We start from the raw sequence: 13,405 nt of genomic DNA, 5'->3' as shown, positions 1-13,405 counted from the left end.
TGAAGTTTCTGGCTTGTAAACAGGAATAGTCTATCAGGTGTAAAATCTGAATTCTCACTTGTCACCATTGGGGCATCTGCAGAAAACCAGGTGGCATGATACTGTATTTGGAAGTTAGACCCTCCACTGTCTGTCCCGCCATGTGCAGAGTATGCAGACCCATAAGCATACCCCTGAAAGACCATAAGCATGAGGTTTCAGAAAGCATTTTCTGAAATTACATTTTCCTTTCTTTTATTTTCCTCCCTGGCCAAAGCGTAATACCAGTGTGAGTGTTCTCATGGGGCTTCTCAAACAGTTTCTTTTGCTGAGCTGCCTAGAATGTCAGGCAGAACTTGGAGTTTTAAAAGCTAATTTTCTATAACGTATTTTTCTCTAAGGATAGATAAAATAGCCTCATCTCCATTTAGTGTGCTGTAGTTATGTCTGATGGCAGAGTCAACTGCAGCTCATGTTTGTCAGTATTCTTGTTTTTAGAGGATTTTCTCCTGTAAAAGGAGTTGCGTTAAATCAAGAATGTGACAAGTTCCATAAAACATCAAGCCACTGCATCATCGGGTACCCCACTGCATACTTTCCACTTCTCCCCTTAATAGCTACACGTCATTTGTTGTTGTTTCTTCTGATCTTACGTTCACCTCAACTCTTACTGCACTTTGAATACAAGCTTTGTTAGCTGAGCTTACTTGTACCCTAAACACGTTTGACAGGTCACCCACAGATTTGCTCTCATATCAGCGTAAGGCGGGATGTGCATTATTTCTGTAAAATAATCCACCACATTACATGATCTTTAAAATAATTTTAACAGCCTTGTCAAAGTTTCACTGAAATCCAGAGTTTGCTAGTAAGCTCAAGATGCTGATACTCTGTTGGCTTCTCAACATCCCCAGAAGAGTTCACCAAAATCCTTATGGTAACAGTGTTCTGTCTCAGGAGACCGACATCTCCTTTTACCTAGGCAATAAGCTATATATTCCTTATACGTAGCTTCTGGTGAGCAGTGAGACAACTTTGGGTGTTAACAGTAATTACTTGCAGACCCACCCCAAGATCTCATCTAAAGTTAACTGATGAAATGTTATTTCAGATGAGATTTCTTTTCCTTTTCAAAATGTCATTCCTTGAAATCTGAGGCTTTGCTACACAAGCTTGATACAGGAGCACATTCTCTCTGCTGTCATAAAATAAAATGCCAGGGATATCCTTAGATAGTCTTGCTTCACAGGTCTTGGACTACCAAAAGATGAGTTAGTCTTGTTGGTGTTGAATTTCCTGACAGTGAATACAGCTTAGTACTGCCCTGACAACTTTGCCAGTAGTCATGACCATTTCCAAGCACTTGGCTGAACCTGCACGCCCACCCCTACTGAGGGGGATGCCACTTTCAAGGGGGAGATACGTAAGAGCATTGTAGCTACTAAAATGGTCCACACAGTTATTCACCTTGACCTACCTGAAGGCGAATTAAATGTTGCTGTTGAGGTCTTACAGCAGCAAATGTGTATGAAGGCGTGCACTGAAAATTGGAAGAGAAGTTCCTAGCTAGGAGCAAATGGTTGAGGTGTTGCGTGGACACTATGTCCTGCATTTTCCTTTGCTTTCCATCCAACCCCATGATATTTTCTCTCTGCTGTTAAGAGAAAGCGGGTGGCAAGCACATGCCACCATTTCTGCACTCAGCAGAGTACATGTACCTTTATGTTGGCTGCTGGGCAGAAAAGTTTGAGTCAGAGTGCTTTTGGTGTATGCATACTACTGCAGAGGCACATGCATACAGATAATGCACTTTGGAAACCTCCAGCTTCGGTAAGTATCACTTCTTTCTGTTCCATAATATTTGAACTCAGATGAGCTTTTCACAAGCACTTTTGCAGATCAGAATATCTGAGAACTTGTGAATGTAAGTGACGTTTGCTGCTCCATGTTTTAAATCTAAACCTTGTGTCTTTGAAGTACTGATGATCTGCTTCTCTGTTTAAATCAGTGGTCTCAGTATATTGCATGTTTGGACTGTAGGTGCCCTCAGCTCCCTCAGCGTCTTGCTCTGAGAGGGCTAACAGAATTGAGATGCTGAAATTGCAATGAGGAGTTGAGATAGCTGCCTCGATTCCCTCATTCTCAAGCAGCGTGGCAAGTTCTCGCATAAAGCAAATGGCTTGTTTTGTTTCTCATAGATTTCCTGAACATTAGCAATGGTTTTGAGCAGTTTCTAATTGTTTTTTAAAACCCTAACCCTTTGCTTCTCTCATCCTTCCCTCTCTCCTGTGTGTGTCTCTGTGTATGTGCTTTTTGTCCTTTTTTTTTGTGTGTGGTTTTTTTTTATTTTTTGGTGGCTTGTGTATCCTTTCCTTGCGTTGCGGTGCTGTTTTACGCTGCAGAATTCGTCCAGCTCTGCCTCTTCAGAAGCCTCTGAAACCTGCCAGTCAGTGAGCGAGTGCAGTTCCCCCACCTCAGTCAGCTCAGGCTCCACCATGGGGGCTTGGGCCTCCACAGATAAGGTGAAGAACTTAATCTCAAAGACATACAAACCTCCTAGCTCATTATCCAAACCCAGCAACATTTAGCAAAAAAAACCCTGTGCATGGGACGCAGCCAGGATTCCTCTCTGTGAAGATGAGAATAGGAACTGTTGCACGCTCCCTTAGAAATTAATCTGTTTGAATAAACCACAGCAACACTTGCCGTTAAACTAGCTGCTAGGGGGAAGCTACAAACTGGGCATTTTACAGGGGTAATTCTCTGAGAAAAGCTCATTGTCCACCTTTTCTACTTAAAGAGAATGTGGAATGCTGCCCAAGCCCACCTGTTGCCTAACAAAGAGCATCTTGCTCAGGGTGCACTGTTTATGGCTTCTTCCTTCTCTCCTATTGAGTAGCACATATTACACTGAGCAATTGGGGTTTGGTTTTGACCAAAAGAAAAAGGAAAATAAAACACACATGGTTGGAATAAATTACGGGGGAGACACGCTGAATCAGGGGAGGAGGTGATAGCAGTCTCCATTCTCATCTGGTAAATCCTTGCTGTTGGTTATTTATTTTGGTTTTTTTATTTCCATATCATCACACAGCCAGAACACGTCATTTTCGAAGGCTGTATGCTTTTCCTGTCTGTCCAGCTTCATAGAATAAACGCCAGCAATGCAAATGCCTCCAGTGTTGGAAATGTTTTGTTTCTATGTCTGCAGTCTGCAGGGTACCTAAATTGCAAAGGCTTTTTCACAGTGTGCCGCTTTCATGGACAGAAGGCAAAGCTGCTCAGCCTGGAGACAATGACTGCTGGATGGATGTCTGAAATTTGTTATACCAAATAACAATTTTCAAGCAATCTCACTTCTGAACCAAGCATTGTATCAATTTTCTGTTGTTTATTTGCAGCAAGGCTGACTTTTCTTTCTTTTGTTTTGAGATACAGAAGTTTTCTCCCTAGAGCATCAGAGTTGCAGTATATTTTCATATTCATTCTGTTTGTATTAATTTCTCTGTTTTTGTTTGTTTATTTGTTTCGTTTCCAGTTGTCTAATGGGTTTTATCACTGTAGTTTATCAAGTGACCCATCCGTAGCTTCAGTTGGTGCAGGTCCTTTCCCTCATTTCCCGCCTGTCTCCCGCGCGTGGACTCGGGCTCCCTCAGCCCTCCTTCCAGACTACGTTCATTATTACACCATTGGGCCAGGCATGTTGCCATCATCTAAGATCCCTAGCTGGAAGGTTTGTGTTCCTTTTGTTGTGGCAGTCCTCACCTCCTCATACCAACAGTGTGCACACGGCAGTTGTTGCAACCTTTCGATCCATGTGATTACTCGTTGATTTGCTCTGTTTAATATCACTCTGAATGGGCACTGCATAGTGATAATCAGAGAGCTAAAATCCAGTAGTGGATATTTCTGAATGACCTTGTGTATTCTGGCACTGCCTAAAACATACGAAAGCTGATAACACCTAGGTAGGAAGGAATAGTTTAACTCTGGAACATTGGTGAAAGCACTCTGGGCTCTATTCAGCGAGAAAAGAGCTTGTTTAGCACTGTTAGAGCACTCACTTGAGCAGGGAAGCACAGGCTTGGCATCCAGTTGGCTTAGTGAAGCCATACATTGAACAACACGATGTTCTCACCGTGGTGGCTGTGCTTGGCCCCCACCTTGGCCGTAGGCAGACATGCTCTTGTAGATCTAGCTGGAGTGGTTTAAGAAGGCACTTGTCACCAGGTGAACCTAAGGGGTGACGGAAGCTATCCTAGTTTTACTGCCACAGACTGAAAGTACTCACCCAGCTCATTTTGCTCTCTTGGGTGAGACCACCAAAAAGGTCAGGGAGCAATAACTTCTTTCAGTTACTCCAGCTGGATCTGCAGGGATCTTCCTTGGCATCAAAACGTCTCTGCTCTGCCAGAGCCTTGACTCTCATCCCTGTCAGGTGGTTCCCCTGGGAGGCTCTGCCCCGGAGCAAGGGGAGGTCTCTTGTCTGTTGCCCTGTATCTTCACAAGGCTGATGTGCAGTTGATAGTAGCTTCACAGGTCCTAGATGCCTGTAGATGGTTACATGACACTGCATATGCACCATGGGACCTTCCTATAGGTGTAAATTGAGATACCTTGTTACAGATCCCCTAAGTCTCTCTCTTCAGCAGCTGGAGACTGTTGAGACATACACCCAGGTTGGCCACAGTGGCCCTGGGGCTTCAGGGTCATTAGCTGTGTCTATGCTAGAAGCACCTTGCCGATATATTTCACAGCAAAGCACTTACAGCAAAGACACAGCTGTCAAGGCAAAGCAGAGTTTCATTTGTGTTAATAAAACCAAATTAGGCGTCTGCACAAGGGGCTTCTGTCAGTGCAGCTGCTTTGCACTTCTCATTCCTTGGACTGAGACACATGTCAGTAAAAATCTTTAGTGTGGTCTTAGCGAACCATTTATCCTGAGGCTGTGCAGGGGCTGCCCAGCAGCCAGCTGCTGCCAGTGGTGGGGGTGGTGTGGCCCCTTCTCTCGCACAGGTTGTTTCTTCTATTTTTATTTTTAAAGCACCCTTGTCCTGGTGAGGGAGAACTTTCTTAGGATTGGGCTTGCCCCTGCAGCAGCTCATATTTGGGGAGCTGCTGCTTAGCAGTGGTTCTGCATCGCAGCACAGGCCACGGATCAGTCCTGCTCTTTGTGTGCAATGTGTGGTTTCTGGACACCCTCAGGACTTTGCTTAATAGAGCCCTGAGTGAATATAGCCCTTGTGGCCTGAGGAATTTCTGTTCCAAATTTGGCACCAGTAATTCAGAGTGAAGTTAGTCTCTCTCCAGTACAGATCATTACTATAAACTAGATTTCAGCTAGTAAGTAAACTGAGACATTACTCAGAGTAACTTGCTTTTCTGATGTGTATCAAAAATCTGTTCAAGCCTAATTTTTCAGAATTGAAGACATGCATAACAGCACGCAATACTAGAACTTGCGTACATCTAGAACAGTTACATCGCTGATTGGACATTTATGTGTATTTTCTGCTGTGTGCCAGTGGCTCTTGCATTTGAATTTCTGAAAATACAGGCTTTAACACAATGGAGTTTCATTTAGAGAAAACTATGGTATTAAAATGTTAAATATTTTCATACAAGAACACTTAGGTAGAATAGGAAATATATATTCCCTTTAATAAAGGAGATAGTTTTTATAAGTGAATATTTCTAATATCCTCAAAATTAATTTATTTCTGGCCTTATTCAGAAAGACATATCCAGTTTGATACATAATCTGTTGCATTAAAATAGCCCTTTTGCATAATTTTACTTGTAATGAAAACACAATCACTGATGAAAGCTATCGCTAACAAGCACATTTCCTTAGGACTGGGCCAAACCAGGCCCATACGATCAACCAATGGTGAACACGTTGCAACGTCGCAAAGAAAAACGTGAACCAGATCTCAATGGAGGAGCTCAGAGCGGACCAGCCGTGCCCCCTGAGGAGGCCCAGAGACCTCGGAGCATGACAGTGTCGGCTGCCACAAGGGTGAAGCTCTAATTTTGAATACGCTATTTGGTGCAAAGGAAGTGCTAGCTCCTGCCAGTACTTTTTTTCCACACTTCATGTTGGCACGTGTTTACCTGACAAGCAGGACTGGGGTGGTGTTGGGGTGGTGAGTGGAAGTGACGCGAGTATGACACAATATGCTGTTGGGTATTGGCGTTTGTAGAGCAATGGCATCCAAAGCAGCGTCTGTTTCTTTGAAGCCCTAGTGCATGGTTGGACACAATCCTGTTGGGTTGTGATGGTGACACGCTCTGCCTGGGAGCAGAGGCAGCTGAAAGTCAGTGAAGATTGATTAACCTTTCTAGACATAATGAGTCTCCTTTCTGTATGTAACCAGCAGGGTGAGGAGATGGAGGCCTGTGAGGAGCTGGCGCTCGCTCTGACGAGAGGGCTGCAGCTGGACACCCAGAGGAGCAGTCGGGATTCCTTGCAGTGCTCCAGCGGCTACAGCACCCAGACAACAACTCCGTGCTGTTCAGAGGACACGATCCCGTCTCAAGGTAGCCACCCAAGAGATGTTCTTTTTCAGAGCGTTCCCGGCCTGGCCATCATGCATCACCCCGTGGTGCCAAGGATCTGTATTCCAGCAGCTGTCGCTCATTGGCTTTGTAGTCAGCGGGGTAGAGAGGGGTGAATGTTGCTATTGTGAAGTTTTTTCCAGCTTGGAATGCAGCCTGGATTTATTAACAAAATAGATACCTGGCTTGCTGCACAGTGTACCGAACAATCTGTTTTCTTGTGCATTACTAGAATGAGTTTTAGCTTAAGGATGCTACCATTTTAAAGAAGGTGTTGGAATTATATTTCATGGGTTAAGTGGAATGATACTGGTATTGCAACATGCACTTCTTGAAGTAGGATTGTCCTTTCTGAGCAAATACACACTCGTGAGCTTTGCTTTCTTATTCCATCAGTACTCTGAATCTGCTCTTGGTTTCCCTTTGTAAGCTTTATTTCCTACCCAAGCAGAAATTTTGTAATTGGAAAAAGAATCCACTGGAGACCTTAACTTGGGCATACCTGGGAAGCTGCAATAAGGTGTTGGGTTTTGTACCGTTTCAGAACCAGCAGCAAGCTGAGAGGGAGAGTTTGGTGTTTGCAGTTCAGCAACTGCCTTGTTTGCGCAGCTGAGGCTAGTTGTGCTGTGCAGTCACAAGAGGCAGTAGGGCTTGCGGAGGGCCTGGCTTAGCTCAGCTTTTACGTGGAAGGGGAGGAACCCGATGCAATTACTAAAGCTGAGGCTGAGTTTTCAAAGCTGACAGCTGGGATTTACTTTGTTTGCAAAATAAGCAAATTTGCTGCTGAAATGACTGGTACGCAGTCCCCTGAGCCCCACTTTGCCTAGTCTAAAGTACACTTTTTAGTCACTGACTGTTTTAAGTATTTGTATCTACAAGTGGTAGCATGTGGCTTGTAGGATGCTGGTTTTGGTATCTTAATGTTGGCAACAAACATTGAGTCTTCGTTACTTAATTAGTTCTTTTCAGAGAAGGTACTGAGTGTGTACAGTTCTTTTTCACAAGAGATGTGGGCACCCTGCAAGCTTTAGGGTCGGTCTGCTGTAGCGCCTTCAGCCACGCAGTCTGAGAATCTTGGTCACAATATCTCAGGCTTCCTTCCTTCTAAAGGTAAAACCTCTCTTTAATTGCTATTGACCTCCAGGTGGCTTTTTTTGGTTATATATCCTTTTTTGGTTATACATACTTTAGACTTCCTGATGTGACTCAGCTGTCTTCTCCAGCTTGTTGCTAACTCTGTCTTTTGGCATCAGTTTCAGATTATGATTATTTCTCTGTGAGTGGTGACCAGGAGGCAGAACAGCAAGAGTTTGACAAATCTTCCACCATCCCAAGAAACAGCGACATTAGCCAGTCCTATCGCAGAATGTTTCAAACCAAGCGTCCTGCTTCCACCGCAGGTCTGCCAACCACGCTTGGACCGGTCATAGTCACCCCCGGTGTGGCCACCATCAGACGGACCCCTTCCACCAAGCCTTCGGTCAGACGCGGTACCATAGGGGGAGGTCCAATTCCAATCAAGACGCCAGTGATTCCTGTCAAAACACCAACTGTCCCCGATATCCCTGGGGGGCTGCCCGGCACCCTCGCTGGGACAGAAGAATCTCCTGAGCAAAGTCCCGAGTCTCCAGCGGCAGGAGATGGTGGGCAGGGTGTCACCAGCATGCCCTCGTCCTCATGGAGCGGACAAGCATCTGTCAACCCTCCGCCGTCAAGCCAGAAACTGAGTGCTGCCGATGAGCAGAGGCAAGCGGTTCCTGAGAGCGAGGGGGAAGAAAGCGACCGGGATGGTGTCGGCGCCCTCGCGCCCGCAGGCCAGCCAGAGCTTGATCCCGGAGAGCTGAGCCCTGGGGATGCCCCGCAAGGCGAAGATATGCTGAACGCCATTCGGCGTGGTGTCAAACTGAAGAAGACGACCACGAATGATCGCTCAGCACCTCGTATTTCCTAGGAGTGGAAAAGCTGCCAGAGTACTAGCCGCCGAGAAGGAACTGTGAGGAAACTAATTTGTCTCTATCCATTCCAATCTGTAATCAATGAATTTTTTAATATACTCGGTAACAGACAGTCTGAAAGTACTCTAAAAGAGAAAACAAGGTGAAAGAGCGTAGTAAGACATAATCTTCACTGGTGTTTTAATTTGTAAATATCAATGATTTTGTTTCTGCATTTTTTTGATCTAAGTTACACTTTTAATTTTTTCTGAAGGTGCCAAATCCCATTTACCTTTTTTATAACTCTCTTTGTAAAGTTTTAAATCATAGGAGAAAAAAAATGTGGAGTAGTTAACTTCAGCAAAGGGATTTAATGAAAATTTGGCTTTTTTGCAAGCTTTTGTAGAGCGCCTTGTAATAGTGAGGTTAAAAAACAAAACAAAACAATGGGACTTACTTTTGAGTTTGAGTCAAGCTGTAAGAAAGATCCTCATTTAAGTATTAAAAAAAAGTTTGAAAAGCAGGAATAAAAATTGACAATAAAAGCAATATATAATGCAAGGAAGAAACCTGCAGTTGGTAGAGTATTTGGGGGGGTAGTGGGGGGAGGGAGATGCCATCAAAATAGCAGATGCTGTTGCACAAAAGTAGCCTAGTAGGATTAATTACTAGTAGCTTCATGGTAAATGCATCAGAATAAGCCATATTGGATTGCAGTGTTTTGTTTCTGTAGGGTGTTTTAAAGACTGGGTTTTTTCCACGTTTCTTTTTTGACTGCACAGCAGCAACTCTCAGTCACATGCATGCAGCCTTAACTGTGTAGGCTTGGTTCTTCCACCTTCACTTTTTGTTCCACTCATCCTTTCACTGAATACAAACAAGGACAACAGGCTTAAGGCAGTTACAAATGTGAAAACATTTTTAAAATGCAAGCAGGGAGTTCTTACATATTATCAAAATGCCTTTTTTCTGACTGTGCCCAGCAGGCTGGGCACCTTGGAAAGCCCAAATATTTTGAGAAAACACTGAACAATTTGACAGGTGTAGCCAGCTTCTGATCTAATAAACCGCGAATGTTTCTTTCCAATACAGGGGCTTGTTTTTCTTAACTTCTTTTCAATGGCAGTTGATTGGCTTTTCTTAAATACCGAAAAGAAAGGGGTGAAGGGTGGGGGGTGGGGAGAGATACTGGTTTTTTGATAATACCGGGAGTCTGACCACTATATTCTCTTTTTTTGTACTTTAAGTCATGTTTTTTGGAACGCTGTTGATAGAATTATTAAGAGTTGGATTTTTTCCTTAAAGTAAAAGTAAGTTATTGCTGCAATACCCATCTCCTAAAGCTGATAGAAATATGCAGACCCCCGGGCACGACACGCGTTCCCATCGGACAGCCCGGAAGGATGCCGCCTGCCACCCACAGCAGAGCCGCGCGCGGGTGGACGCCAGGCTGGCGCGCCCGGGATGGTTTAAAACCGCACCAAGTAATACACGTAAGGGGCTAGTTTCCACCAGACACTCTGCAGATTTCTGTTGGCTCTAGACCTGCCTACATAACCTCTTATGCTTTAATACATAACTGCATTGGATGTGGAACTTCTAGTAACTGTGTAGTCGCTGTGTTCTATATAACATTTTACACTGCTGTGGTTGCTAACCTTTTTTTTGTTATGGCTTAAAAGCAAAAAGAAAAAAAAAAGGCATGATTCTTAGGAAATATTAAACCTTCCTTTCTTTGAAAAACAAGCTCCTTATTACAGGATATAATAAACAGTAGTGCCTGTGGTGTAGCCCACCAATCTTGATACAGTAGCTGATGCATTGTGCAAATGAGGCTTTGAGATGGTTTTTGCATAAACAAAAACTGCTAGGAGATAATCTCAATAGTTAAGAGTGTTATTTAAACCTTTGAAATAAATGGATGTAACTGTACCTGAGTACAGCTTTTCACTTGTTTAGTTCTTAAACGTTAGTATAATCAGTAAAATTTAATATAAAATGTTGCCAAATTCAATGTAGAAAGAATGTGACAAAACACTTTGGATAGTTCTATTGTTTGTGTTTTTGCATATTGTAAAAGCAGTGTCACAGCTGAAAAATAAAATGTTTCTAATGGTAAATTATTGTGGTTTAGTTGCTAGTTTGTACTGAGAGTTGACCTCTCCCTGTGCAGTTTTTTGTTCTAAACTGGTATAAATAATTGCTGTAAGTGTGTCTCCCTTCTACATTGTAATGATTGCTTAAGCCTACATTATAAATAAAGATCTGCTGGAAAACTTCTGTATTCCGGTTCTTAAAGACCTTCTGCTTACAGAGCTTTGGGTGCAACGGTGTCCTTCATCAGACTTCTGACGATCACGCAGGTTCCATCGCATGTAACAGAAGCAAGAGAGAATTAGAAAATAAGTAAATAAAATCGCGCTTAGCTATGTTTCACTGACGGGCGCTGGAAGGGTAGTGGCAAAGGAAAGGTGCAGTGCTAACGATGGCAATCCCCATTAAATGCTAACATGGCATTTCTCTGTCCCTCGCTGTGTTACCTGGCCAGGAAGCACAGGTAACTCGACGTGTTTGTGCATCTGCTTCGGTGCTGGACCGCAGTTCCTCTTGCTGGAGGAGGAAGGTTGCTCCTGTTCAGCGCTGCCCACACTTACAGCCAGAATTCATCAAGCGCAACGCCAGCGTGTCTCCCACGCACCCCTGAGCGACTGAAGTCTCTCTTTTGTTCAGCCTTCTCAGGAACAAAGGTAGAGAGGGAGGACGTTGCTCCCACTTGCAGCTACCGCACAGTGGCCTAATTTATTTCCTTGCCACTGCAATACTCACTTTTGGCCAGAGGTTTTCATTTGTCATGAAGCTGTTAAAGGAAAACTCAGGGTGGTTTGGCTGGAAATAGGTCCTGCCTCTAAAAGGATGATAGTACTGGGAGGAGGCGAGGTGCAGGAAGCGGGGTCACATGGCTGCTGAAGCAAAGCAGTGTTTGTCACGTAGGGCTGTGCAATGCTGGTAGGGCAGGCCCTTTATTAGAAACCTGTAATGCATTAGAAAAAGGGGTGCAGGTTGGCCCTCTTACTATGAACAAGTACCTTCAGCATGGCGATGCAGCAGAGCAAAGCACCGATACCTGAGCAGAGAAAAGACACAGCTCCGTGCTGAGGAGGTGAGGGGTGCGCTGAAGAGCCACTGGGAGGGGCCACCCCTCACTGCTGCTACTGCCCTCAGAGTAACGGAGGGCAAGAACAGATCTGGCTCCTGCTGCAACAAAAATGTTCAACAGTGGACTATATAAAGCCCTTTTTTCTTTCCCCCCAAAAAATTCTGGCATATTTTACCATTTAGGCTTACTGCAGAGGGCCACATAAAATTTCTAAAGACCAGCCAGATTAAAGCCTTTTCTTCTACCCAAACTAAATATGTTTAGGCCTTAAAGCAGCTGAATTCAGTGCCTTTGCCATCTCTTGTATTTGTCAAGCCTTAAGTTGGCACTTATGGAAAAATTAAGCCTCAGAGTTAAATATGGTACCATCAAATAGCCCCTGTAGGACAAAAGTCAGATGAGGTAACCCAAACCTGCTCCCTTCTAGTCCTAAAAATGGGAGAACAGCAGAAGAGCCAGGAATGTTTTCCTACAAGCTTTTACTGGGTGGCTCTAACCCAGCTATTCACTTACTTACTGGGAGGCGAGGGGAAGTGGTCGCAAAATTCCCTGTGTGTCACAGAGATGCTTTGGGACCGTGGCTGGAAGCAACCAGCTTTTGTACCTAGCTCACTGCTGGAACTGTTTGTGACCCATACAGGAGCACACGAGCTGTACTCATCAGCGGCCTACTTAACTGACAGAGCTCTCTCCAGTTTTCTAGGATTACAGCCAACCATACCCTGGGCTGCATCAAAAGCAGCGCAGCCAGCAGGGTGAGGGCGGTGATTCTGCCCCTCTGCTCCACTCCGGTGAGGCCCCACCTGCAGGGCCGCGCCCAGCTCTGGAGCCCTCAGCACTGGAGCGACATAGACCTGTTAGAGCAGGTCCAGAGGAGGGCCACAAAAATGAAGAGGGCTGGAGCACCTCTCCTACAACAGGCTGAGAGTTGGGGTTGTTCACCCTGGAGAAGAGAAAGCTGCGGGGAGACCTTGTGGCGGCCTTTTAATATTTAAAGGGGGCCTACGAGAAAGATGGGGACAGACTTTAACAGGGCCTGCTGCAACACGACAAGGGGTAACGGTTTTAAACTAAAGGAGGGTAGACTCAGGCTACATATAAGGACAAAATTTTTTACATTGACGGTGGTGAAACACTGATGGCGGTGGCACAGGTTGCAGAGAGAGGTGGTAGATGCCCCATCCCTGGAAACATTCAAGGCCATGTTGGACAGGGCTCTGAGCAACCTGATCTCGTTGAAGATGTCCCTGCTCACTGCAGGGGGGTTGGAATAGATGACCTCTAAAGGTCCCTTCCAACCTAAACCATTCTGATTCTATGATCTGGGGTGACCTCTCCTCTGGTGCGCTACAGCAACATTACCCACAGCAGCAGGAAAGCATGGCGATGCAAGGAAGGTTTACATCTTGTGAGATTTGATACCTACACGAAAAATGCAGCCAAAAGCCCAGCGAGGTGGAGAGGCCGAGAAGCCTTTATCCCTAAGGAAGGTTAGGAGCACCCTCATTCCAGGAGCAGCCAAACCCCACGTCTGCTGCCAGTATTTTGCAACTCCAGCTGTAGCACAAGCACATCCACCTTGCCTGTTATTTAGTACCAGATTCCAGGGCTGCTGATAAAAATTTTTCATCAGTTCCCATCCACTCCCTCCCTTTCCCCACCATGGGAGGCAGGCTCCAGCCCTGCCGTATTACTCCCCTCGGTTTAGCTGCTTACCCTCCAACCCAGCCCCAGCAGATCTGCTTCTCCCACCCCTGTGCAAGCTCGTGTTCTTCCT

The 13,405-nt window shown here is 45.0% G+C and overlaps 1 protein-coding gene across 11 annotated transcripts in view; it reads left to right on the top strand.

Moving 5' to 3' along the window:
- Positions 1-10,755, top strand: part of MTSS1 (MTSS I-BAR domain containing 1) — a 128,641-nt gene extending 117,886 nt beyond the window's left edge. For 3 of the 11 annotated variants that reach the window (XM_075085767.1, XM_075085765.1, XM_075085772.1), the window contains 5 exons: positions 2,382-2,501; positions 3,518-3,712; positions 5,834-5,998; positions 6,357-6,519; positions 7,791-10,755. In XM_075085767.1, the coding sequence (XP_074941868.1) occupies positions 2,382-2,501; positions 3,518-3,712; positions 5,834-5,998; positions 6,357-6,519; positions 7,791-8,488 (1,341 nt within the window). In that variant the 3' untranslated portion in view covers positions 8,489-10,755. The remainder of the gene's footprint in view (positions 1-2,381; positions 2,502-3,517; positions 3,713-5,833; positions 5,999-6,356; positions 6,520-7,790) is intronic. The other 8 variants (XM_075085769.1, XM_075085770.1, XM_075085776.1 and 5 more) reach the window with 5 other exon arrangements.
- Positions 10,756-13,405: the final 2,650 nt, after the last annotated feature.

The sequence above is a fragment of the Phalacrocorax aristotelis genome, chromosome 2 (genome assembly GCF_949628215.1).
Source record: "Phalacrocorax aristotelis chromosome 2, bGulAri2.1, whole genome shotgun sequence".
NCBI classification, from domain to species: domain Eukaryota; kingdom Metazoa; phylum Chordata; class Aves; order Suliformes; family Phalacrocoracidae; genus Phalacrocorax; species Phalacrocorax aristotelis.
Note: the sequence above shows the minus strand (reverse complement) of the source record. Positions and strands in the feature narration are given on the sequence as shown.